Raw genomic sequence first — 27,839 nt, forward strand, 5'->3', positions numbered from 1 at the left:
CACAATCAAGCATCAACAGTTCAAATGTATTTTAATCATAACAAAAATCAACCATTGACAGTAGGCATTGTACAACAACAGTTCCTGAGTTTTTACACAAATCATGAAGACAAAAAAAGTTTGAAACAACACTAGACAGTAAATACTGTACTGTAAAATGATCAATTTGAACAGCTTATTGCCTTATTTACAATAAGGTACTGGGGTGGGGGGTGGGGGGGGGGGGGGGGGGGAAACATTTTAGCATTTATGTACAATATTGAGGCAAAACTGGACAATATGTCCAATACCTACAACCAAAAAAGTATTAACACACAGAAGGTCACTTATACACAAACAGCACTCTGTAGTCTTACATTGCCACTTTTTAATAGTAAATTCTAAATTTGCAGCAAAGTGGGATATATCGTATTCAGATCCACTGGGTAACTTGTACATGTAATGTTCTCATTTGTAACTATGCTCAAGGCGGATAAATTGTGCCTCATGTTATCTGATATCCTCTGTTTTCAATTTGCTATTTATTGCCAGTACAAATTCAATATGTACAAATACTGCTTTAAACCCATGGTCACTTGGAAAAAGAAAAAAAATAACACAATGTTTCTCACATGAGCACAGACAAAACACAAGACGACTTCTGTAAAACAAGTTCAGTGTATTAAAAAAAAACCGTTAGAAAAGAGAATTAGTTTCAAAATTTGTGATGGAATGTTGCTCCGACACATCCCTTGCCACCATCATTTGGCTAAATGTCACAGTTTGGAAGTGAATGAATGACTTTACTGTCTAGTAGAAAAATGTGGGAAATAAAAAAATAAATTCTACAAGTGAGCGGTGGCTGATGAAAGGAATACTGAACAGTCAAATATAAAATCTGTCAACGCTATAAAAACAAACTAGTGTCACAAAACCATATAGAACATTACTTTGGCAAGTTGGTTTGATTTCGATGTGCATCAGTGTGTGCCATGTTACAGCTTGAACTTAACCGAACGTGCCATTGTTGTTGCACATTAACCTCGTCGTCACTTCTACTTAATGTCAGATGATGAATGACGACTTGTGGCGGAAATGTCCCTGAAAGAAGAAAAAAAATAGTACTTCAGTCTTGAGACATGCATTTCTTCCTCGCAATTTAAAACAGTTTCCAGGTGTCTTAATTCATCTAAATATCCCAAGGATCAAGAATTATCAGTCTTTTTAAACAACGACTGAAATTGGACTGTTTTGAGGGCGTGGTCCTCTTTTATGGAAATGACCCACTGCTCAACCTCCCCCTCTCTTCTGCAGGTCAATGCAGAAGTTAGGGGCTTGCGGCAAGGCAAGCGGCCACTTAATCTTTTGTTACCACGACAACCGGGGGCGAAGTTAGGGGCTTGCGGCAAGGCAAGCGGCCACTACCTGCAGAAGCGAAGCGGCACCCAAGAGTGTGACGAAAAATCCTAGTGCCTATAAAGGCAGTAAAGTCATTTATTGTATTTCTACTCATTAAGGCAGCAGGGTCTTGATCCGGTAATGTAGCGCATGCGGCAGAGAGGCATCGCCTCGCTTACCCTCATCAACAACTTAGCTGAACATTCAAGTATGTGCCGCTTCTCAGAAGCTAACGACAATCTTGTGCTTACAATGCAGCTCTGCTTAGCTTGTGGCTTTGGCATGATTGTGCTTGCCTGTACTCTGAAGTCATGGGCAGAGAACTCGGCATGGAGGCGGTGTAGGTAAATTAGTCAACCTGTTAGTCAAACTGTTACTTCACAATCCGTCAAAGTTCTGAACAGATGTCTTTCACATTTTTGAAAAAAGGCCCCGTCTAACTTTAGCATATGCTCAATTTTATACCTCATCTGCATCGCCATAGTCGACTCCGTCATTCTGTGCCGGCCAAGTGAATCTGTAACAAAATACAACATCATAAATGCACATCTTGTCAACATGGAAGTGGACAGGTTAGTATTAAGACACTCACTCGTTTTCATTGTGGCCTTTTTTGGTGGAGAAGACGCGTGGAACGCAATGCCAAATGCAACCCATCACAGAAATGACCGCTAGCACTCCGCCGACAGACTTGAGAACAATGTTGAGGACGTTGACATCATCTGTAAAAAAACAAAAAAAAAACAGTATAGACCTTCTGTGTACCAATAATATACAATTAAGTTATTAGGTACACCAACAGAATCTAATCAGTTTATGTTCATCATGCTCTTTTATGACTGACGCTTTCAGCATCTATTTTAGAATATTATTGTGGTCGTAGTTTTGTGCAGAACTGCAGCATCAAGTGAGCTGATTATAATATTCTGGTTATCTCAGCTCCAGATGGGGCAAAATACAGTGGTGCCTCCATGTTTAATTCGTGCCTTGACCACGCTCATACTTCAAAAACACTTTTCACAAATCCTCTTTTCTGAATGGAAATGCCATTAATCTGTTCCAGCCCCCCCATAAAAAATGTGTAATGTGTTATTTCAATGAGGGAAAATAGCACTTCATAATATTGTATTCCATAAAAACATACAGTAATGACATAATCAAACAATTAAGAATTAAACAGTTTGTCACATTGCATTAACTGAATGCTGCTCCTGATGGTGTGTCTGCCTTGGCCACATGGGGGCAGTATAAGACAGATGGATATACTGTTGCTTAATTACATTACGATATGATGACTCTCACTGGCGCAAACAGTCCTGCCTGGATGCAGCAGCCAATCATACTACAGCAGGGCGTGTCCTGCTTCATGGGATTTATAATCGCGCCTCAACACTTCTCTAATTTCACCAGTATGGCACTAATATTACTCGTTATATGCAAAGGATAAAAGGTATATGAATGTGAATACATTTAGATTGTCAATTTACATATTGCTGCCCAGTTTGTTTGTTAGATGCTGTTTAGCATTAGCATTAAGATATTAGGCTGAAAGGCTAAATGACGATTGTTTCAAATACACAGTGTAATTCTCTTTGTTTTTGTTTAGTTTGACGGTAAACGTTAAACTGGGAGTGACAACAAAGCTTGAAGCCTATTTTTTGATGAAATCTTCACTATTTGCCAAATAGCTGCTTTTTGTAAAGTGTGTCTCGTTCACTACCAATATACAACATTCATATCTCTTGAGCTCGCTTGTCAAAGCAAAAAATCCTGAATGATGGCTCATATATTGAAAAACTTGCTAAATCAGGTCACTCATATCTCAAGGCACCACGATATTACAAACAGTTCCTCCACTATAACAGGTGTCAGCAACATGGTTGCTGGCGGGCACCAGGTCGGCCCCAAGTATCACATGAGTAGCCCACGGGCCTGTTCTAAAAATATTCCTGGAACATTGTGATTTCCTCGGGATGTTGTAGAAGTCCAAGTTTTTAGTACTGTTTCTTATGTCGGCCCAATGCGTTTTAGAGAGGCCTTTTACTGTGGGCATCCTCAGGCACACCTGTGCAATAACCATGCTGTCAAATCAGCATCTTGTTATACCGCACCTGGAAGGTGGATGAATTATTCTGGCAAAATAGAAGTACTCAGTACCACAGATTAAGACAGATTTGTGAACAATATTTGAGAGATGTGGGCCTTGTGTGTACATTGAAAGACATAGATCTTTTCAGTTCACCTCATGAACAATGGGAGCAAAAACAAAAGTTTATATTTTAGTTCAGTGTATTTTAGCATTACACACACGATCTGCTTGTTAAACCATTACAGAAACATAAGTAAATGATATTTCTATTAACACTTGGTGGTTAATTTAAGGCGACTGTGGCATAAACCTTATATTATGGACCTGATCTAATAAATATGTTAAGCACTGTGTCATAATGAATAACCATTTGCTTGATAGGTGATATGTTATCATACATTTTGTATTGGCCCTTGGAGGACTTTATAAAAACCAAAATAAACTTTGCATTAGATGGTGCAGGTGAACCTAATGAAGTGTCCAATCAAATAGCTGGTAAACTCTTTGGTCATCATGCGTGAAAGAAAGGATGACGAATGCATGGTCACAGACAACCACAACATATTCAAATGGACATCTTATGGATTATAAGTGTAGCTGCTCCACTTAGTGGAGAACTGATGAATTATGTGCAATATTCCTATTTAGAACTATACTCTTCGTCAATAGTATCTGATTCTGCTCTTTTGCATTGCATCACTGTCCACGTACTAAATGCCCACGTTTTCCTCATAGTTGTCCAAAGTGCAAACGCAATCACACGTCACTCACAGACTTCCATCCACTGGGAGGGACACTGGGCGTGACCTGCGTCATTCATGGCTTGGCAATAGTACTCCCCCGCGTCTTCCTTCCTCACCCTGCGGAATTTCTGAGGAGAAATGTCAAGTCAGTTGAGTGACACTCTGCTGCATTGTCGGCAAATGTAAAAAATGTCTCGTGTCCAGGATTTACATCAGAGGACACACAAATATAGACAGGTTTGTATACGAGCGGCTGCTTTGGCCTATACGCTTAATAAACAAAAATAATTTAGACTTGGCTTTTACTGGGGAGGGGAAAAGTTTCTTCCTGCATAAGTGAGAAGGCATACAATTCTCCAAATGGACTAATTAAGGGATGTGTTGTACCAGGCTTCCGGTGTCCGTGTTAATGGTGTATGTGGCGTTGATAAACTTGGGCGTGTTCTTGGGGTCCTGGGGAAGCTCCTCGTTGTTGTGGAACCAGCGGTAGATGGGTGCCGGGAAACCCTCGTTCTCCAGACACCTGAGCTCGGACGATGTGCCCACCGTGACCGCCTCGGGCACGCTGCATCGGGGCACCACGGGTTTCACTGTGCAAAACATACATATTTCGTGTTGATTTGTGTCAAAGCAAGACTGCTATGGACCTTTTCAGATTGTTTGTAAACAATAGGTGCTAGGGTACTTCCAGGTAGCAGAAAGTAAACGTGATTACCACTGACCAGAACTGAAACGATGACAAAAACCCATTGTGCTCGAGATTGCTCCACCAGGTTTTTTTTTTTTTTTAGATTTACTTAAAAGACCCTGTTAAGTGATTTTGGTGTTATGTTTCTAAATACATTAAATATGTTTGAACTGCTGAAAACATCCAGGTGCAAAGACTGAACAATTTAGTACTGAATTGTGGAGATATATAGCATTGAACTGTTTTTTACTACTTCAGTTGTCCGGATTTTTTGTGTGGGATTAAAAAACTCAAGTCCACACTTGGACTTTCGAGCATTAAGTGGACCTCCCCACTATACACACACGTAGATACAATTGTTGGTACCCCTCTGTTAATAAGAGAAAAACCCACAGTGGTCACAGAAAAAACTTGAATCTTGTCTATAATTTTCTTTCTGATCTCCTGAGACAACTCTCTCCTTCACTTCCTCTGGTCCATGTTTAGTGTAGTAAACACCATGTCACCATACAGCACAATGATTACTGGTCACCCTTTTAAGTAGTCCGACTGAATGACTACAAGTTTGAAGGCACCTGTGACAGTAATGAGAGGAGACACCTTGTTTGAACATGTCCTCATGGTCAGATTATTTGATTTTATTTATTTATTTTCTTTTCAAGGGATGACATCATTTTTGTCAAGGCCTGTTTCATTAGTTTTTTTTTTTTTTTTAATTAATAATTCTGTTGACCCAGAATTCAAAAGAAATGTCTGATTTTCAAGTTATTTTTGTGATCACTGTGGGTTTTTATTTCATTAACAAAAGGGTACCAACAATATTATCCACGTGTGTACTGAGCGCCGTCATTTTATCAGTAGCTATTCGGTGCAACTGCCACTTCCTTAGTAATAATAACTTGGCCCATTTCTACCACTAGTAGTGCAGTTAGTCGTCGAGCAATGCCTACAACCTGGAAAAAAAATCATATTCTCTGAAGTGTTGTGTGTTATTTGGGATACAGTGCCCCTGTTATGCGGAGCCATGTACACGTAAGTGCACGGAGCAAGGGATGAAAAATTTGACAGCCCAACCGTCGGTACGCGAGCCCGTCCAATTCCCCACACGAGCTAACAAGCTGGCTAAACCAGGGACGGGGTCGTCTAATATGTCACTGCCTGGCTTGGTGTGCCGGTGTGTGGGGGTCCTCATGACAGACTTCAGGGAACGTTAACTGTTTATTTCACACAGCAAGACGTTATTCAAGGCAGCCTGTGGCAAACGTTGTGTGTGGCTCACAGAGATGCATATTGGATTGACAGGTGAAGGTCGAGCAGGGCGTGTTTTCAGCGCATTCAGCAGACACAGCCACAGCATCCTACAGCTTGGAGGTGGTGTCAATGAACGCTTAATTTTATATACTTGGGAGAATTTTCTATTTATTCAAATTTGGCAGGCTTCTACCATCACTCTCCACTGTGGGGTGTCAAATTCATAAGATATTTTTATTTTCACGTTAAAGGGCCCTTAAAAAAAAAAAATCTAAATTAATCCAGCGGACCCTGTGGGCGAGGAGGATGAATAGTGTCTGTCGTAAATAGTTGCACAGAGAAGATTCCAAGTCTGCCCAGCTATGTACTAGCCACTTCTAAAGGGACAGACTGGGAACCAAACCTCCATCATTGGGTTTGTGGAAGACATTTTCTCAGATATGTAATATTATATGTTTGATTGGGTTGTCTTTGAATAATTTAGCAAAACAAAAAAAGCTTGCCTGCTAGCAAACGTTAGTTCTACTACATGCTATCCATTAAGCCAAGCAACAGAAAAGTCAATTAGCTAGTTCTACAATGATCATGTTAACTACGTCTGAATTTCCACCACATCTGTTTTTGAATCAATTGGCCTGTTTAAAGGTACATTTCGAGTGGTGATCTGTCTCCCTTGGGAGCAATTCACCTCACGTAACATCTTTTCCACTGAGACTACACATATTTAAACTACTGCGGTAGAAAAGAATGGTAAAATCATTGTGCTAATTGTGGTCAAATGACATAGAATGGTTTGTTTCGTAGCGGTGCCATCAGCACTGTTGCTACTGTTGCTACCCAGAAGTACGTGTCATATTTTACACTTGTAAAAGTTACAAATGTTAAATTCTTACTTAAAAATGTACAGTTACTAAAGGATGGTGACAATCTGAGCCTGGAAAAGATTAATTGTATTTCTGTTATTTCCTATGAGAAAAATTGCTCCAAAAATCAAACAATTTGGTCGATTGGCGTTTGACCTTTAATGAGACTTATTATGCACCTTTTTTTCCACAATGTTAAGTTTTCAAAATACCAACAAAATCTGTCCCTCCCCCACCCCCTCCTATTTTTAATTTTTTTTTTTTTTTTGCCTTGCTGAATTCTGTTTGGAGGGAGCAGTGCTGTTTTATTAAAATTAACCACTGCTCAACCGATCACCCTCTTAGATAGTAAAAGCATAGATTGTATTTTCACTCATTGAGGCAATACTTCATCACTAAGCCGCTGAATGACATTAGTCAAATTCAGCATAGCGGATTTGAACATGTGGTGTATCGGTTATGAGCAACTAGTGATGATGATGCTTTGGGTAACGCTAACTTAGCGATTGGTGTGACATGATTGTGTTTCTGTGTAGTCTGTCCAAATTGCGAGATCTTCGCCCAGCCTAGTTGCCAAGTTCCAGGCTGAGAAACTCAGTGTGGGGGCGGTACTATGTAAATTTGCATAATTGTGATGTCACAACTTGGCAAAATTCAGAACGGTTTGCTCACAGACACATTTTGGGAAAGAGGCATCTGACAAAAAGATTTCCTTGTTTTTGTAATTTCACACACCTCTCACTGCAAGACTAATGAGAATCTCATCAAAGTCCCTCTGATCGTCGATGGCGGCCACCTCGCAGCGGTACTCGGCCGTGTCTGCGCGGGTGGCATTGAAGATCACAATGTTTGCCGGCTCTCTGAGCTGCGCCCTGTTCTCCAAGTCGCCTTTTGAGAGGAGAGAGGAAAAAAAACACCTTACAATGGCTGATTGAAAAACACAGCACGACTCGGGTCGGGTCACAAACGGAATTCAAAGCAGAGTTCTCTCGGAGAGCCTGCATTCATTCTCCTCAGCTTGCGGTGTCACTTCACCTGCTATCTTCTTTTGAAAGTACACATAGCTCGGGATGCCATTCCTAATCTTCTTCCACTCAATCCTTGGGTTGTTGGTGGAGATGGACTCTATTAAGCAGGTCAGCTCGACGGCTATGTGAGGAAGGGAAAAAAGGGCAACGCAAATTGGAAAGAAAAGCTACTTTAGCTAAAATAGGTTGCGGCAACTTACGCTCAAACTCATTTGCCCACACGATCTTGTCCGTGGTCCGGAGGATTACTGCGAGCGATGATGGGATGTGGACTGCGGAAAGACAGGAGAAAAAAAAAACACTTAATGCTGAGTCACCCTGATGGAGTTTTCATTAGCAGACATTAGCAGCTGGGCAACTCGCCTTATAAACAAGAGGATTATCATGATAAACACACACACACACACACGCACACACACACACACACACGCTCCCTGCGACGAGAAGTATTAAATGCTTCTTATTTCTATCCAAGAAGATTAACCCAAAACTGAGTGAGGGTACACACAGCACGCTTCCACCAAGTCTATCGCTTTCCTTTTTGGTGGTTAATTGGATAATAATGCGGCTAGCAGCGGTTCGCAAGAGGGGAAGCGCCGAATGTTCAATTGCCGCTCATAAAAACATAACGATACGGCACCAGGCCATAAATATTTTGGTGGTGACGGCCTTTTACTATGCTGGCTTTTCTTCAGACGTAGGCGGAGGTTAGAGTGCTGACTTTGAGCTTTACGGGTAGATGCATTTGTCAAATTATTAGGTATGGGCAGAGACGCACTCACCGGCACAATCCAGGAGCTACTGTATATCAAGATGTGGTCACGTTATTTTGCCCCAGGAGAGGAGCAAAGCATTAGAAATATCTCTTTGTATGATGCATGATACAATTACATTAATAACCATATAGCCTTACAATAGCCTTTCAATAGTTGGGACAAAATATCAACACGGATTGCAATCTCTGGTAATAAATTATCTGTACACTACAGCCAATATGATAAACACTGTTGCTGTCCAATGAAAAACACAGTGTTTCTCCACATTCTTTATTGTTTTGTTCTTTAAAGTAGCAACACAAAGAAAATCTGTTGTTTTTTCTGATAACAATATAAAAGTTACCAAATTTGGTGATATGGGCTTTGTATTGGACAGACAGGATGGGATAAAATTGATCAAAAGTACTAATTCCTAAAGTACTACTAAAATTGCTGAGGATCTCCTCATAATAATTTGATTTTATTCTCCTAAAATTCCAACTTTATTCTTGTAATAATGCCACTTCATTCTCCTATAAGTACTACTTTATTCTCATAAAATTACAACTGTTCTCGTAATAATGTGACTTTATTGTCCAAAATTTAAAACTTTATATTTGTGACGGTGACCGACTGGTTAGCACATCTGCATCACAGTTCTGAGGTCCCGGATTCAAAGTGTGGAGTTTGCATGTTCTCCCCGTGCCTGCATGGGTTTTCTCCAGGTACTCCAGGTTCCAAAAACATGCATGGTAGATTAATTTAAGACTCTAAATTGCCCATAGGCGTGAATGTGAGTCTGAAGGATTGTTTGTTTATATGTGCCCTGCGATTCGCTGGCGACCAGTTCAGGGTGTAGTCCGCCTCTCGCCCAGAGATAGCTGGGATAAGCACCAGCACGCCCGCGACCCTTGTGAGGATAAGCTGCATGGAAAATGGATGTATGGATGTTTTGTCCATTGTTTCCCCCAGGGTATGGCTTCAGTACGTTTACTAGTTTTTTTTGTACTTAAGTACTGATACCAGTACTTTTGACATCTCTGGTGGATTGCGTGGAATTGTTTATTGTGTCTTGAAGCAGAAGCGCTGTTGATTCACTCTCAACTAATTTGCTGTCTCAGAACAATTATCACTTCAGGCATGATTTTGCGCAATATGATACTGCTATGGAAACAGGAGTTCAGAAAATTCGGAGAGGTTCTTTGTTGATCAAAGAAATTTCATCAAATTGCAATTTTATTAACCGGGTGGGTTCGGTGCCTAATATGAATTAGAACAGCTTGGTGTTACTTGTGGTTCGCGCATGTGGCTCACACTTCTAAGGTTTGGGGTTCGAATCTCTGCCCTCGAACCCGTGTGGAGTTTGAATGTTCTCCCGTGCTTGCAAGGGTTTTCTCCTGGTAGTCCGGCTTTGTCCCACATTCCAAAAACGTGTGTGTGAGGTTCGGTGAAAACTTAAAATTTTCCGTAGGTGCGAATGTGAGTGATGATGTTTGTTTCCCTACGATTTGCTTGCCCAACGTCAGCTAGGATGGAGTTTGCATGTTCTCCCCATGCCTGCGTGGGTTTTCTCCGGGTACTCCGGTTTCCTCCCACATCCCCAAAACATGCACGGTAGGTTAATTGAAGACTCTAAATTGTCCGTTGGTATGAATATGAGTGTGAATGGTTGTTTGTTTATATGTGCCCTGCGATTGGCTGGCGACCAGTTCAAGGTGTAACCGGTCTCTCACCTGAAGACAGCTGGGATAGGCTCCAGCATACCCACGATCCTAGTGAGGATAAGCGGTGTAGAAAATTGATGAATTTTCCAAAGATTGTATAGGTTAGCGGTTAACCAAAAAGGTTCTCGAAAAGTATGCCTCAAACAAGCAATATAGAAAATGGATGCATAGAATTTAGATAAATGGGAAGGACAAAATATGCAAAACAATGCGCCATGAAAGGCCTTTTTTTTTTCCTTTTAAACTGCCCTCACTTGTGTTGGAAATGCCCTTTTCCCACTATTCTTATTCCGCATCATGTCAAGACTAAAAAGCACACACGGCTGATCAATGCATCCTCACTGTTTCACACGGCCTCGAGGTCCAAGTACATGAGTGCGGTCTGCTCTTCACTAGCTGGAGACTTTGCGGCATGCAGATAGGCCACAGCAAGCATAATGTGCGGCCTGTTATGTTAATAGTTAATAGGAAGAAAGTTAGAAGACCACAAAGAGGAGACCAAGTCTGATGTTGTAACATGACATGAGAACACACCAGACCAGAGCATTATCTTAACTGCTATGTGATGTCAAGTTGACAGGCGTGCTGCTCTCTTGACAAACTGAAGCATCGCTGCTAAATAATACATTTGCGTCAGCTGTTGTTTGTACACCCTAAAATATAATAATGGCAGCTTTCGGTACAGGTAAACGCCTTCATATTTTAAATTTATGCAGATTGTGAGCAATAAACAAAAAATGTGGGCGCCGCATAAAGCAGAAGCGCAAATTACTTAACCGTGCTTAAATGTGCTGCATATTTAATCATCATTCTTGTTTGGCCTTGGGCACACAGAGCATACAGTAACTCTGAAGATTTTAGCTGTCCTTCCTTGAGTGGACTCCTCAAAGCAATCTGTGTTATTTAAGTAAATGCCAACTTTTTTTTTTCTTTTTTTTTCCCCAAATAGCAGGATGCTTCGGTGTCAAAATTGGGGGCAGGAAGAAAAGGTGAATCCACAAACTAGGCTGATTTAAATATTACAATAGTGCACAATTAAGGACTATAATATTGTTATTGTAAAATGTTTACTTTTTATCAAAAAAGAAATCTTGTAATAAAATCTATTTTCTACTGTTGCAATTTTCTGCAAAAAAAAAAATTCTCTGAATATTTCCACTTTATTCTCAAAAATGCATATGGTGTATGTCACATGAGTATGACTTTCTATTTTTAAACAACAAAAATACTTCTTTAGTTAATTTATTGTACATCTCTTTCGATGAAATAAAATTGCGACTTTTCCCACTCCAAAAATGACAACTTAATTGTTGGAATATTTCTACTCTATTCAGAATCAGAATCAGAATCATCTTTATTTGCCAAGTATGTCCAAAACACACAAGGAATTTGTCTCCGGTAGTTGGAGCCGCTCTCGTACAACAGACAGTCAATTTACAGAACACTTTGATTAAGACATTGACAAAAAAACAATTGTGCAAAAAGATGCAGAGTCCTCTCGCACTTAGAGCAGTTCGAATGACTAATATTGCAATAGTCCTGTGCAATGACCAATGTGCATTGTGTAATTGTAAAATTACAACTTTAATGTTGCAATACTACAAATTTCCTCTCATTCATTCTTACAATATTACCAGTCGCAATTTTTCACTGTGAAAAAAACGTTATTGGGGCCATCACCCACCATTGGGGTGGCCGCGCCCACCGGCGAGAATGACCGGCTTTCTCTCTGAGGCTGCCGCGGCCACCCCTGAATATTACGACAGTACTTTATTCTTGTGAAAGGGTTAGGGTTGCAACTATTTCTAAAGCTTTTTTTTTTTCACAAAATCGCCCCTTTTTTGTAAAATGTGTGTTTTGTTTTTTTTTAACTTAAGATATTCAAATTCATCCACTGAGCTATATTTTTTTTTCTATTTCGACGAGTCGTAAAATTACGACTATTTTTTGTGAAAAGTTAAACATTTCAAAATGTATTTTTTTTGGTCACAATAGCATGAATTCTTCATGACAACTTTAATCTGACAGTATTTCAACATCATTGCTGTTATTCAAAAATGTATATGGTAATGCTCCTGGATGAGCAGGAAGCCGAGATGAGAACAGGGTGAGAAAGTGTTCACAAATGGGGTCATTATAAATTTGGTGTGGTGAATGTTTTCACAATCCGCTGGGGCTTTAACCATTGTCTGTGGTGATTCTCATGTGGATAAGAGCAGGGCACACATGGGACTGAATAACCCCCCCCTGCTAGGTCATGAAGGCATCCACACGCCCACTGGGGTTCGGATAAAAGACCCCAAAATGGAGGCTGAAATTAAGACAAATAAAAGCCTTGTGCAACACAAGACATTCCCTTTCCTTGTTCCCCCGCAGCTTTCTGACTAATTCAGGTCTTTATTCAAAGCGGCCCGCTACCGCACGACATCACTCCCCTCGCCTCCGAGCAGGACGCCACCAACATGCTCTCGGACACGCACCCGCGCACACACACACACAAACACACATGCGGGGCGTGTGGGAGCGATGAAAACATGGCTCCTGCCCGAGCAGCAAGTCGTATCAACGCGTCGCTGTGCGCAGATGAGACGTGACTCCCAGGCCTCGGCTTCTGTCTCCCTCGCTGACTTTTCTCACCCTGAACATGGTGGTGGGGGAAGTGAAAGCTATTTTTACTCCAGTTGTGACTGGACATCCCAAACAAATTGAGCTTGTCCAGCAAACAATCCCCTCACAATTTGTGGATTATCCTTTAACAGCTTCATACGTGGCGGGCAGGCCAGAGGTGTAGCATTATGGCTTATTAGTAAAACAGCTACACTACAAAGGCATGAGGTACTTTCACGAGGAAGAGAAGAAAAGAAAAGCATAACATTTGTGGATTCAGTGCTTTCACATAGCACTACGTAATGGGTTATTCTGCACATAAACACCTTCATTCAATTAGATCAATAAAACACGCTTGACGCTGCCAGAGATTCTAATAGGTCACATCTGTTGAGTCAATAAACAGATTAAATAGAGTAAATTGAGAAAATAGCTGTAATGTTACAATTATAAAGTCGTAATGTGATCAATAAAAATTATCGAATGTGACGATAATGACAGTTGTAATATTCCAAAAGTCACAATAGTATGAGCAGAAAATTGTATGTTAAGTAGTAACATTACAATATTAATGTTGTCATGTAACGAGAATATAATCGTAATGTCATGACAATGGGAGTTGTGACATTATGAGAATTAAGTCTGTATGTTTCAAGAATTAGGTCTTATTGTTTCGGAGAATGGAAGCCAAAATGTTTCAAGAATGAAGTTGCAATCGAACAATGAAATCGCAATGCCATGAGAATTAAATCCTAATGTTACAAGAATAAAGTCATAATGTTACAAGAAAGTAAGTCCTAATATTCCTAGTCATAGTATTACGATAAGGTCAGAATGTTACAAGAATAAAGTCTGAATGTAATGACAATGAAATCATAATATTACGAGAATGAAAGTCCTAATATTACAGAAAGTCGTAATGTTATAAGTTACAATTAAAAAAGTTTTTTCGCAAGATTAGTCACCCAAAAAATCTTCATATGACATTTATTGTAATTATATGATGCTTATCTCATAAAATTGAGACTTTTTTCTCCTAACATGAACAATAAATGAACTTTTCCGACTTATATTCTCATAAAATTTTAACTATTTTTCTCCAGGGCTCGGAGTTAACTTTTTAAGCACTTGCTTGAAACCTTTTGCTTGTCCGTGGCAAGCCAAAAGGTGCTCTGTCCTGAGTTGTGTTAACACATCTAGATGTAAATAACAACCCAAACGTCTTCAGTATACAACAAAAACAAAGGAATCGAAGGACCTTGCTGTTCCAATACTTTTGGAAGGGACTGTATTACTGTGCACTTCTATCCCCATCGATCCAATGTTTTCATTTGTATACAGTACCTCCAAAACGCTATTATTGTTGCAGCAATAATCATGCTATGCGCACAATAACAAAACTGTTCATTGAGAAATTGTCTACTCTCGTCTCTCGGCGGCGGCGACACACATAGCTCCAACTCACGGAGTATCCTGCCGGTGGCGGCCGCCGCAGGCCAGGAAGCTCACTTTGCGAAGCAACTGATCCCGGCCTGTGGGTCTGCGTTTGCTGGGACAGAGGCCGGCGTGAACAACAAGGCGCCTCCATCTCGCCCAGTTGATTGTGAACGCTCTGATGGAGTAGTAGTACGCCATAGCAAGTTGCAACACTAACGCACTCATCTCAACGCTGCGGTCACGGGGGCCAGTCAGCCAATACGTGTATTTCTTCAGACGTACACACATGGGTCACATGGGTTACGTGTTTAATCGGGTGCGTTTACGCTCAAATGAGAAGTGAAGCCCTCTAGCAACCTGGCTAACCGGCTTGGCTTTTGAGCAGACGGCACAAAACTACATTTTAAGCACAACAGCTTGTTATTTTATGCCAAGACAAGGCCACTTTTAATTTCGCAATATCGTGACTATTGTGACATCCCTAGATACGACATTTGGTTTTTTTTTCAAACGCTTGCCCGATCGGGAATGTTGTATGTTTTGCTGGCTTTCCCGTAACTATTTTTGACTTGGGCAATCAGGGATCGTTTAACTTGGAGCCTTGTCCTCGATGATTACTTTTTATCTAAAATGCCAAACAGGACTTTTTCTAAAAGAAAAAAAATCTGAATTTATTCTCATAATAGCCCTGCGATTGGCTGGCGACCAGTTCAGGGTGTACCCCGCCTCCTGCCCAAAGATAGCTGCGATAGGCTCCAGCAGCCTGCGACCCTCGTGAGGATAAGCGGTAAAGGAAATGGATGGATGGATAATATTTCAATGCAATCTCCCCACCCACCCACCCCCAATACTACGGTCCTACATTTCTTGTAAAATTGTGACTACTATTCTTTTTTGGTTTCTCATAATAACTCATACATTTTACTATTAGTCATATTTTTTCACATTCCGACCTAGTAATACTTGAGGCCTCAAAATTGTCAGTACAACACTCGCATCTAAACAGGAGTTCACAACATTCACAGACAGATTCTTCCACCCAACTGAAAACATGATTGTAAATTTTCCTACTGGTTCATCACAGAAATGCAGTCAAATGTCTGTCTCTAATCCAGTTCATTGTTTTTATTGAGGTTGTCACCCTAAACAAAATGTAGGCCGTGGGAACGAAAGAAGACAATGTCGTACTAAATGCCATAAGGAGCGGAGAATAAAAGCGAGCATGCGACAATGGTGTCTCTGTGGCACAATGAGGGTCAGCGGGGAGACAATACTGGAGAATGACCACAATAATCCCGGGATGTCTTAATCCCTGTGTTCTTCCAGTGACTCGTCATACAAAGCGCATTCTGCTGTGTGGAGAAACGTGCATTCGGATAGTCACGTCCCACAATCCTCTTACGCGCCAAAATATGAAGGCGGCTAAAAAAAGCCCCTTTCCCAGACATTCCAGCAGCCTCGGCAAACATGCGAGCAACTAGGCTGTTGGGATCCATTCTGTGAAAACAACCAGTGAGTTTAGACCGTGAGCATGTTGTCACAAATACTTGAGGGGGATGAGAAAGGAAGTGTTATTCAGCCCCTTTTCCTTCAGTCACGTAATCTACAATAATGCAATCCTCACTGTTAAAACGTTGAAGTCATTCTTTGGCATAAATAGTATACTCCCTTTATTTTACCCTCAAGGGTGATGATGACTTCACCATTAGGATAACTGCTGATCCCGAGAATGAGAATATTCACATGTATCATCCTGATCCCGTGGGGACAGCTACCTTGTTGAGGCAAGTCACTTACTACACATTACAGCAATATTTTACCAACCGTAACCATAATCTCACCAAACATTAACATTATGCTCATTACTAAATTAAGACAAGGTAACAAGCATCCACTGCAGCATGATTGTGACACGCGTGTATCAGAGTGGTTCCGCAAAAATAAACCTTTCCTGTCAGACATCTGCTTCCAAATTTATGCTTACTGTCAAAACTTTAACAATCGTTTTTTTTTAAATATAGTAACGACAATCTGCTGCATCATGATTTTGACCAACCTGCGTGAATCAATCTGAATCGGTTCAGCAAAATTAGATGCTTATTGTCAGACATGTGCTCCTAACTTCTAATGCATTATTAAAAGTTAAATGCAATTGATTTGTAAAAAATAAAGTAACATCAATCTGCGCCATCACTACTTTTACATGCAAACATCAGTCAGTTCCTTAAAATTAAACATTGATCATCAGTTTATAACTCTATGTTCAATAGCAAACTAACTGCACTTTAAAAAAATCAAATTACTGCAGTCTGCTCCATTACAATTGTGATGTGCATGCATCGTGTTGCTTCCACAAAAATTAACAGCACAATAAGCTGTTTGGCAGTGGCAAAGAAGATTTGGCAAATCTTTTAATGGGTGCAAACCACATACTCAGCTGTGCTGTTCATCCCGCAAATGCGTGTTCCATACAAACGTGGCACCAGGGAAAAACGATATCAACAGGCTTTCTAACGGTATAGGATTTATTGCCAAGAAGCATTGTTACAACAAATAATCTACCAAACATACATTTTCTTACTTTGTGTGCTATTTTAAGAATTTATGGTCATTAATAAACACTGATTCATTAAAACTACTATCTGCTCCACCATTGTGGAAACCAAAAGAAAATGAACCAGCGAGTTGTGGATCTGCCGATTTTCGAAAAACAATATGTAACTATAGCTGCGAGCAGCTATAATTGGGCCATCTCACCCCGGCCCCGTTGGGGTACTGGCAGTTTGGGGTCATGACAGTTTGCTGTATTGGCATGATGGAGTAGGGGCCACAAATGGCCCCCGGGCCGTAGGTTGGACACCACTGCTGTCAGAAAAGTGCAAAGTCAAAGGTTATATTGAGTAAATGCGGGCCGCACAAAAACGCAGGACAAGTAGCAAATGGTCCCCGTGCCATAGGTTGGAAACTACTGCTACAAATAGCCCCTGGGCCGTAGGTTAGGTATTAGTGTAGTATTGTACTACATAAGGTATCACATAGTTATAGTAGTATGCTTACATAATTCTTATGTGCATACTACATCAGGGGCAAAATGCAACCATTTAGGGGCAGTCTGGAGTCCTCCACTGCAAAACGGGCTGCACATAAATGGAGGACGGGCTGCAAATGGCCCGCGGGCTGTAGGTTGGACACCACTGTTGTCGGAGAATTGCAAAGTCATGCCAAAGGTTACATAGAGGAAATGATGGAATGGAGGAGGATGGCCCACAAAAGCACCCCCCCCCCCCCCTCCCCCAGAGATTGGACACCACTGCTGGAGGACACGTGCAAAAGTATGACCCATGCAAATGTTGGAAAAAGGTGCGCAGCTGTACATTGAAAAGGTAACAGGTCACTTCCTGAATATGGGTTGTATTTAAGTTGTTGTTCGTGTCAGAGTGCTACACGTGTCCGGATTTCCGTAGGTGTTGGTATAATTCTAGTTCTGATTCTGATGAAACTTGTAGGACAAGTTCGCAAAAGTGTGACACCTGTAAATTATCCAAAAGTGTACATTTACAAGGTTGTAGGTCACTTTCTGTTGTATTTAGGATATGGTTTGCAATGACAATTGCCAAGTATGGTAGGTGTAGGTGTGACGTACCACAAATAGCTTTTTGATTAACTATACGGATTGCATCTGCAAGCATGCGAAAAAGGTCGAATGGTACTTTTACGAGGTCCCAGGTCACTTGCTGTTGGTTTGAGTATATGCGTGTTTCTGTCCTTCTGGGGTCAATGCAAGTGTGAGACGATTTTTGTAGCTCTAGATGAAACGTACCGCGAATGAGACTTTGATCAAGTTTAAGCATTTTCGGTTTTGTGGCAAAATGTGAAATGAAGTTTGAAGACCCGCCCCCGTCATATAGTACGTTAGATTAAATGAAATTAAATTAAATTACAGAGCAAAATTAAGACTTTCACATGAAAGCTGTAGGAGGATTTCGCCAAAGTATAAAGCCTGCAAAAATGTGGACATTTTGCACTTTTTTTCCTTCGAAGGGTCTTAGGTCACTTCCTGTTGTGTTTACGATATCGCTTGCGCTGACTTTTTTAGGAATCTGGGTCTGCTTTATATGCATAGCACATTTCGGAGTCTGAGGTCAAACGTATAACCAAGGCACGCCATCCGTTTCCGACTGAGGACCATGGTCTCAGATTTGGAGGTGCTGATTCTCATCCCAGCCGCTTCACACTCGGCTGCGAACCGCTCCAGTGAGAGTTGGATGTCACGGCTTGATGAAGCCAACAGAACCACATCATCAGCAAAAAGCAGAGATGCAATACTGAGGCCACCAAACCGGACCCCCTCTACGCCTCAGCTGCGCCTAGAAATTCTGTCCATAAAAGTTATGAACAGAATCGGTGACAAAGGGCAGCCTTGGCGCAGTACAACCCTCACCGGAAACGAGTCCGACTTACTGTCGGATATGCGGACCAAACTCTGACTCCGGTCGTACAGGGCCATGTAATTTCAACATAACCATAATTGCAGACCAAGGCTACACAGTGCATGGCAATGATTCATCCGCGTAATTCACAGGCTTAAACTACTGGAAACGTGCGATGAGCGCGTCATCGGCAGCGTCATCAGTAGTCTGATAATTGAACGCTCTACCTGTCAGTGCGTTGATTCACACACGGGTCAGGAGTTCAAACCCTACGGATGCAATCTAGCGTTTGTAGACACCAGCCAACACACCGCCGGCTTCCACTCAGCAAGATGACCACACACGCACACCAGCACGTGCACAATACATCACCCCAACACCGTCCGCATCCATCTGCCCGAGCGGTTGTTCTAAGCGGGGTTGATGAGACGTCACCACTCGCCCTGTGACTGAGTCAATAAAGGTAACTACCTTACATATACACGCAAACAGTGCACGACAAGCGAGAATGTTTTTTCTTTTGTGCATTTGTGTCATCGAAATTTACCATAATGGAGCCCGATAATATCTCGGTGAAGCGGTGTGTGGCTCAACAGCCGAGGTTCTTCTCATACGCTCTAAGTAACAATTCTCGCATCTCCAAAACCATCGCGTTTCATGTTTGTTGAGTCATTTAACATTGTATCTCCAAAAAAAGCAACTATTTTTCAACACTTTGGATTGGCCAATAATTTGTTAAAATAAAACACACATGGGACTGACCAAAAGTATAGATTTGTGAAAAAAATATTAAACATACCACATTTTGGACCAGCAGCTGCGATTTGTACACGTTTCTGTTGTTGTTTTTTTCACGCAGTCCCGATTTTTGGGACGCATAAATGCTTTGATGCAAAGCCAAGAAATCATTGATTTTCTGACCCAGACTTTTGTTATTCAACGTGAGCTACGCTGACTTATATTAAAGTCAATCTACTCCAGTCATTTTGACCTGCATCCATCTGATTCTGTTCGGCAAAAAAAATGTCACGTACACGCAACTACGTTCATGGTTAAAAATATGGCGTTTGGTTTACGAAACTACTCAATTAACAGTTGCGACGCATTCATATCACCCTGTACTGCACAAGACATTCTGGGGGGTAAATAAAAGCCACGAAATACACGAAGCCCCTTGACACACGCACAGCCATTATTTACAGTTGTAGTGAAGTGAAGCAGCATGGACGATCTACTTACACATGAAGGCGCACACGACGAGCCAAAGTGACGGCGCACACAAGGCAGATGTTGTCCTCCCGCTCCTCGCCATCGCGACCGACAATGCAGCTGACCTATAACCGCGTCACGTGCGATAATAACCCGCAACAATTAACAACGAGCTCGCGTCCCACCGGCGGCCGCCTGCCGCGAACTCAAATCAAGTCGAGGAGTGAAAGCGGAACTACCAACGTGCACGCCGACGCACGAAAGAGTTGCTCACGTAAAAGAGGCGACGTCATTGCTCTCTTTGACGAACGTTCAGTCCCCCGAGTGAGTAACTATACGTAACCGTCGAACGTGCCTTTCAACCTGTTTTTACGTCGAGCTAACTTAGCGGCGGCTGGGCTGCTCCGAATGTTAGCTGAGTGAGCGGCTGCCGCTCTACGAGCGTCCGTAACGGCGACACGAGCTTATGTGCGATGGAGATGGAGGTGGAGGGATTTACCGAGGCTGGCGCACAGCACACAACACGCCATCAGTCGCACAATCGCCATCTTGCGGCGCCTCGTTTGTCGTTCACGGCTGCACACGCGCCCGCCACCTCGCAGTAGGTGACGGCGAGGGTGTGTGTGTGTGTGGTGGGGGGGGGGGGGTCGCAGAAAGAGAGGAAGAGAGCGAGAGAGAGGACTGGTGGATGTTGCCATCGACCAGTTTCCATAGCTACAGTGCGGCGAGGGTACGCCCTGCGCTCTGCCTCGCAGGCACCAAACACCTGCTGAATATCGTAAGGCGTGTGGATGCATGCATGGACGGACATATGGACAGTGAGGAGTATCTGTAACATTTGCACAACCAACATTGTCCCAGATGATCGCACTACTCGTCACTTTAAACCGCATACACTCCTTGAAGTCTCAGCGCCCTTTGCACTAAGGTCATTGCACCGGACTATCGCAATATTAGTCATTCGAACTGCTCTAAGTGCTAGAGGACTGCATCTTTTTGCACAATTGTTTTTTGTCAATGTCTTTATGTCTCCAAATTGTTCTGTAAATTGACTGTCTGTTGTACTAGAGCGGCTCCAACTACCGGAGACAAATTCCTTGTGTGTTTTGGACATACTTGGCAAATAAAGATGATTCTGATTCTGATTCTGATAGATACTTCATTCATCCCGTGAGGGTAGTGTATTTGTCCTAGCAGCAGTATTCGCACATGTTCACTCGTATTAATGTAGAAACAACTACAAAGGACAAATCAAAAGCAGCATCGAGGAGGTATAATTTTTTTTTTAAATCAATCCAAGCAAGGGGGAAAAAAAAAAAAAAAGAATACGATGTTTCATATTGGTATGGCGTACGCGGACTCCCCCCAGTGGTACACGAAGGAATTACTGAATTAAATGCAAATTTAAATCCAGTGCAACACTTTTTTTTATTTATTTATCTTTCGTGGACAGTACTTTTAAAAATCTTTTTAAGTACAGTATGTTTTTTAAGTACAGTTCCGTTGTATTTAACTTTCAAGTGCAATATAATACGTTTGTATTCAATCTTTTAAGAACAGTTTTTAAACATTTCAGTACATTTTATTTCGCTTTTATGCTTTCATTATTTAAGTACATGTTTTATTCTATATTTATCCAGTGTTAATGTTCAAACTGTGCATAATGTCACAGTGGCTTATAATAAAAAGTACAGGTATAGTTTTTAGGTATGCAACCACTGCCTTGTTTTTTTGATGAACACTTTGGCCTGCTACATTATTGTATTTTAATATTGGTCATAATGCTGATACGTGGAGAGATAAGTTGTTTTTTTTTAGATGGTACTTGGTGTATTTAACCCCAAAAGAATATATAGCCTACTTATGGAATTGTAATATTTGTGCAAATTGGGAAGACAGTGATATAAATGATCAAATGATGAATTATTATTATTAATATACACCTAATGTCCAGTGTATGAAACTGTTGGTAGGCATAATATATGTATGCTAATATGTATGCTGAATATTGCACACTGGCTGCTTGGCGGGGCGAGCTGAGCTGAGCGAGGAGTGTCGGCAAAGAGTTGAGCGACGCGCCGCAAGAATGTATGTTACTCGGCATTGGTAGCTAAAGTTGCTTGCTTACTTTGAACTTTGCTTGTGGCGAACAGGAGCGACATCAATTACGCTGTGATTGCAACATCTATGATCGACTGGGAGAAGGAGGCTACAGACCTCCTCTTTCATCTATAACTGCTCTTCATACAACAAAGAGCATGTATGAATATATGTATGTGTCTTTCTTGTCTATAGTTTGTTTTTTATATGTATTTTTTTTGGGTGACAGTGGCCTCAAAGCAGTTTCGGCCCACTGTATGTGTCACATATATTGTGGACTGACAATAAACTGAGACCCAGAGGTGTGCAGTAACGCATTACATTTTCTCCCGTTACATTTACTCAAGTAACATTTTCGATAAACTGTACTTGTCAGAGTACTTTAAATGCACTTTACTTTTTACTTTTACTGGAGTATTTCTGCAAAGAAGGATTGATACTTTTACTCCGTTACAACGATCGACATGCCGTTCGCTACTTTTATTTATCCATTCTTGCATTTGTTTTTAGACTATCTTCGACTTCCGCATAGGGCGCCCGTTGCGCCAATCAAACGGGATCACTTATGTCATTTGACTTTAATTCACCAATCAGACGACACAAGGCAGTCACATGACCGTACACGTAGCCTTCGCGAGCCAACCAAAATGACTCATTTTGGGGAGGAAAAAAGAAAAACAGCCGCACGAGTGTGTTTACAGACCAAAAAACAACAGCTTTGTCATGCAGCTCTGAAATTGTGATTGCCCAAACTTGGATATTTCAGCCCACTTCTAACTTGAGAAAACACCTTGCGGTAAGTTGCAGATGGTTTTGCTGTTGTTTTGGCAGTGGATGTGGCAAAATTAGCACACGGACACACACAATCACTACATCTGGTCAGCAAGCAGTTTCTTCATTAAGTCATTTAAGTGAATAAAGCAAATAGTGTTTCTGTTTTTTTGGCTGTTAAAAATTGAAATTGTGGCAGTTGCCCTCACATATTTTACATTGATCCTTTAGACCATAAATAAATAAAAAATCTATTAAAATTGGTTGTATTTTTCAGTAGAGATTGTATTTTTGCATGATGGCGCTATATGCGGCGGCACGGTGGCCAACTGGTTAGAGCGTCAGCCTCACAGTTCTGAGGACCTGGGTTCAATCCCCGGTCCCGCCTGTGTGGAGTTTGCATGTTCTCCCCGTGCCTGCGTGGGTTTTCTCCGGGCACTCCGGTTTCCTCCCACATCCCAAAAACATGCATTAATTGGAGACTCTAAATTGGCCGTAGGTGTGAGTGTGAGTGTGAATGGTTGTTTGTTTGTATGTGCCCTGCGATTGGCTGGCAACCAGTTCAGGGTGTACTCCGCCTCCTGCCCGATGACAGCTGGGATAGGCTCCAGCACGTCCGCGACCCTAGTGAGGAGAAGCGGCTCAGAAAATGGATGGATGGATGGGTGCTATATGCAGTGTAATAAATAAATACATTTAATTAAACAAACAAGCCTGTAAGATCGCAATGAGGGCTAAATTTGGACGTGAAACACGCACAAGGGCAAAGGGGCGGAAGATGGACAGGAAATGCATGTTCATCATTTTTGATAACGTGCTTGAAGAATATACCATTTACCTTTAGAATCATGGCGTGATAATGATACACAAATTGATATCATTCAAGAAAGAATGTAAATAAGATTACGCCTTAAAATGATGACAAAATTATATACCCCTTAAATTGGATTTGTTGGCTTTTTAATTGAACTCTACATGTATGATTTAGATGACTGCATAACATCTGATTTTGACGTGAATTGTGAGGTGAAAATTCCAATTTATAATTGCAAATGATCAGAAGATGGCAGTATAAACCCAGGTTTTCCTGTTGCTGCGCCATATGCCGTCTGCCTTCTCTCCGCGACATTTAAAACAATACACTTATAATACAGAAAAATGAACCCATTGTTACGTGTATTCTTATTCAATTCAATGTAAATGTTTGTTTTGCTTTAATCTTTCATGATATAAGATGATAATATTATCATAAGATATTAAATATCAGCCCTGGTGATATTTATGCAGAATATAAAGCGAGATGAAACCGCAAAGCCGTTCCCCCCTCCCTTCCAATAAAAAAGATTTCATCCCTCCCATGGTGCTTCAGTTCCAATTACAGCTGCAAGGCTGCACTGAATCATAGCGGCACTGTGCTTCGCATGTTGAGATAAATACATGTTTCCAAATAGATTTTAGAATGGATGCAAGGCGATGATGATGACTTCAAAGTCTTAAATTCTACTGTACACTGTACTTTCGCGCATACTTCTCAGAAGTGTCACCCCTCTCGGATGAATGGTTCCATCTTTCTGAGTGACCTTGTGTTGAGTGTCAATAATGTGCCATTTGGACATTCACCACGTGTCCTACTGCAGGTGGTATTTGTGTCCTAGTCAAGCAAGTGATTTCATTATGTTCCTATTAATGGTGGGACAGAACAGGTAACCCACATTAAGGTCGGTATGTCAGTTTTTGGTCCACGGTTCGGTTGGTAGGTAGACTGCCCATTATTCCTTGACTAGTTGTATACACTTGAGAATACAATAGTATAAAATCTAACAAAATAAAATGGAAAAATGTAAACGAAAAACTACTTGTGTAAAAGTTGGATTAGGCGTAGGTCAATTGGTCATGCACGACCACTCGACCCACGGTTTAGCCGACTGTCCTTTCTCCATTTATTTTGTCTAACTGTGGACCGATGAACATCAAGACTTCTCGAAATACTTTTTTGAACCTTTACAGCTTTATACAAGTTTATATATAAAGTCCTGGCCTCAACCCAATTGAGATGCTGTGGGATGACCTCAAGAGAGCTATTCACACCAGACATCCATTGTACCTCACAGTGAAGGGTTTTTCATATGCCTAGGTTTGAATTGCCTTACTGTAAACCAGGGGTGTCAAACTCATTTTTGTCGCGGGCCATATTGTAGTTACGGTTTCCCCCAGAGGGCCGTTATGACCGTGAAACCATAAAAATCTTTAATTGCCTCATCATATTTGCATACGGAATTTATGAACTAGCTTTGGAATCAGAAATCAAGGGTAATGGGGTTTTCAACTATTGTTTTTCATGTTTGGTAACACAAAAATGCTTGCAGTATCTCAACATTATCATTTATTTTATATGACTATTTGAGGTGGAAATTAACTACAGATACAGATAACAGATAACTAGCAACCCTTTATTGCTCAGTGACTGTTTTTTTTTGTCAATGTCTTTATGTCTCAAAAGTATTCTCTGTCAATTGACTGTCTGTTGTCGTACTAGAGCGGCTCCAACTACCGGAGACAAATTCCTTGTGTGTTTTTTGGACATACTTGGCAAATAAAGATGATTCTGAAATTTATTTGAAAAGATTGGTAAGAAATAAAAAAAAACCTAATTTACACATACAAATGATCTTTTCTGTCTACTACAATTAGTATTGCTGAGTATTATCACAGTGATAGTGATTTGCAATTCAATTATACTTTTATACTTTTTGTTTGTTTGTCGAGTTGTTTTCTTATTGTTTGCATTTCAGTGCAACAAAACTCATTTAACAACCAGACGTTTACGCATACACTTTATTTGCTGATTTGTCAGACAGGCGTGTTCGAGGTCGATCAGGCCTACAAGGGAATACATCATATTACATTAATTGTATATATACAGCGGCTGAAATAAGTATTTAACACTTCACCTTTTTTCAAAGGTGAAAAAAAGGTGCACTTGACATGACAATTTTACCAGATGTTGGGAACAAGCCTCACGTTCACCCATTCACATACACATTCATACACCAATGGGCGACTGCTGCCATGCAAAGCGCTGCCAGGCCCACTGGGAGCAAATTAGGGATCAGTGTCTTGCCCGGGGACACTTCGACATGCGGGCAGTCAGAGCTGGGATTTGAACCAGCGACCGTTCGGACACTGGACGACCCGCTCTACCCACTGAGGTACAGCGAAAATCGGTTGAGAAATGAGCAAGTTATGACTTTATTTCAATGTCCATGCATTGTCTTTGAAGGGAACATCGACCTTCCCAACATGGCCCCCCACATAGGCATGTCGGTGAGCCGGGCTGCTACAGCGAGGTGGCTTATAGTCTTCCTATCTATGGTCAGAACCGCTACACACATTTCCAGCTGTGTTAACGCTAATGACCAGGGTAATGCTTGATTTACAATCCTGACACAATGTATGAAATGACAATTGACCACACGAAAATGCTTCAATGCTGCCTCTTGAATTGCTCGATGTTATGTGTGGGCTCTGACTTGGCAGAGGCTTGTAATGGTGCGTACTGCATAGCTATTAGCTAATAAGCTAATAAGGCACTTGGAGCTATTGCTAGCTAATTGAATAGCAAAGAGTTTTTGCCCAGTGTATCTGGTACGATATGAAATGTCTCTGTGAAGTATCTTATCATATGAAATGTCTCTGAAGTATCTTATACCAAGATAGGGCGTGGCCATATTTTTTTGGAGTATAATGCAGAAAAAGTTGACATGCCCTGCAAAAACTCAAAATCTTACCAAGAATATTTTATTTCTAGTCAAAACTGGGATAGGCTCCAGCACGCCCGCCACCCTAGTGAGGATAAGCGGTGCAGAAAATGGATGGATGGAAAACTAATTAAAATTTGACGCATCACTTAAAATATAAAAAAATTGCCAGCGGAGTGAAAAAAACCCAAACTTACTCCCACGGCAAACATTTTGTCTACATATTTCAAGTAAAAATTATCTTAAAACAAGTGAAGATTTTCACACTTAGCACACCTAACAGTTGGAGCGCCTTCTCGCGATGGTGCGGAGCAGCGTCATGAGTGTAAATGAATATTTTCCTTTCCAACACATGCCACCATCTATGTGTTATTAAGGCACAACCAAGGTAGAAAGACTACATCGATACAAATTTCAATAGTCTTAAAGCTACAGTACATCTCTGTGGCTTCATAGCTGCACTGTTATTAACCACTTTGTTTATAGACTTCACTGATCACCTCCCCCAGCCAGGAAAGATCAGTTTGTGTTGCCAGTTGGAAAGTTGCTATCTTCGCCTCCAATGGGATTAAGTTTCTGGAAATTACGGCGAGTTGGGGGGGAAAAAAAATAAAATAAAATGCAAGTATCCAAATATGCTGTTTCTCGGAACGACTTTTATCACAAAATATATTTGAACGTGATGTTAAACGGAACAGTGAGAGCTGTGACTTTGCAGGCACTGCACCTGTGGCTCAATTACCACTGTGTTAAAAATAGATTTGTACAAGCCACACACACACACACACACACAAAAACGCTTAAAGACTTGATGACTTCCTTTAAACACGTCACTGCCCTTTTGTTTTAATCAGCCACATTCTGTGATTCTAGTGAGGCATGTGACACACCTGTAGAGGCTTCTGTGTGTAGCCATGGCGACGGTACATACCGCTGTCTTTATGAAAAGTCATTTAGTATAGAAGACTCATTTGAACTTGCTCTGGCACTTGAAACTCATTTTTAGTGT

General features: G+C 41.2%; 2 protein-coding genes across 5 annotated transcripts in view; one reads left to right on the top strand and one right to left on the bottom strand.

The window, feature by feature from the left end:
- Window positions 1–27,839, top strand: part of thyn1 (thymocyte nuclear protein 1) — a 42,475-nt gene that overhangs the window by 13,153 nt on the left and 1,483 nt on the right. Inside the window, exon 9 of one of the 2 annotated variants that reach the window (XR_009768913.1) lies at window positions 26,353–26,493. The exons of the other annotated variant lie outside the window; for it this stretch is intronic. The gene's annotated coding sequence lies outside the window, so the exon portion shown is untranslated. The remainder of the gene's footprint in view (window positions 1–26,352; window positions 26,494–27,839) is intronic. 2 annotated transcript variants of the gene reach the window in all.
- jam3a (junctional adhesion molecule 3a) lies at window positions 29–20,847 on the bottom strand. 3 transcript variants are annotated; one of them, XM_061682415.1, is made up of 10 exons: window positions 20,701–20,778; window positions 20,232–20,326; window positions 8,240–8,311; window positions 8,047–8,160; window positions 7,747–7,899; window positions 4,597–4,799; window positions 4,238–4,337; window positions 1,970–2,099; window positions 1,843–1,894; window positions 29–1,080 (listed from the first exon to the last, which is right to left on the bottom strand). In XM_061682415.1, exons 2-10 carry the CDS (start codon window positions 20,302–20,304, stop codon window positions 1,045–1,047), a joined length of 933 nt encoding a protein of 310 aa, XP_061538399.1. In that variant the 5' UTR covers window positions 20,305–20,326; window positions 20,701–20,778; the 3' UTR covers window positions 29–1,044. The 3 variants fall into 3 exon arrangements, with proteins under 3 accessions (XP_061538399.1, XP_061538400.1, XP_061538398.1); XM_061682416.1 differs by lacking the exon at window positions 20,232–20,326 and having other exon boundaries at window positions 20,701–20,847; XM_061682414.1 differs by lacking the exon at window positions 20,701–20,778 and having other exon boundaries at window positions 30–1,080; window positions 20,232–20,674.

Source organism: Phycodurus eques, chromosome 7 (assembly GCF_024500275.1).
Source record: "Phycodurus eques isolate BA_2022a chromosome 7, UOR_Pequ_1.1, whole genome shotgun sequence".
Lineage (NCBI taxonomy): Eukaryota > Metazoa > Chordata > Actinopteri > Syngnathiformes > Syngnathidae > Phycodurus > Phycodurus eques.

What these genes read in the sequence shown, in the direction of transcription:
- jam3a (XM_061682415.1), bottom strand. Translation starts at nt 20,304, where the DNA reads ATGGCGAGGAGCGGGAGGACAACATCTGCCTTGTGTGCGCCGTCACTT. An exon ending in GTGGGCAAATGAGTTTGAGC is followed by an intron (nt 8,161 to 8,239) that starts GTAAGTTGCCGC and finishes TTCCTCACATAG; the next exon opens with CCGTCGAGCTGACCTGCTTA. An exon ending in AAAGGCCACAATGAAAACGA is followed by an intron (nt 1,895 to 1,969) that starts GTGAGTGTCTTA and finishes ATTTTGTTACAG; the next exon opens with ATTCACTTGGCCGGCACAGA.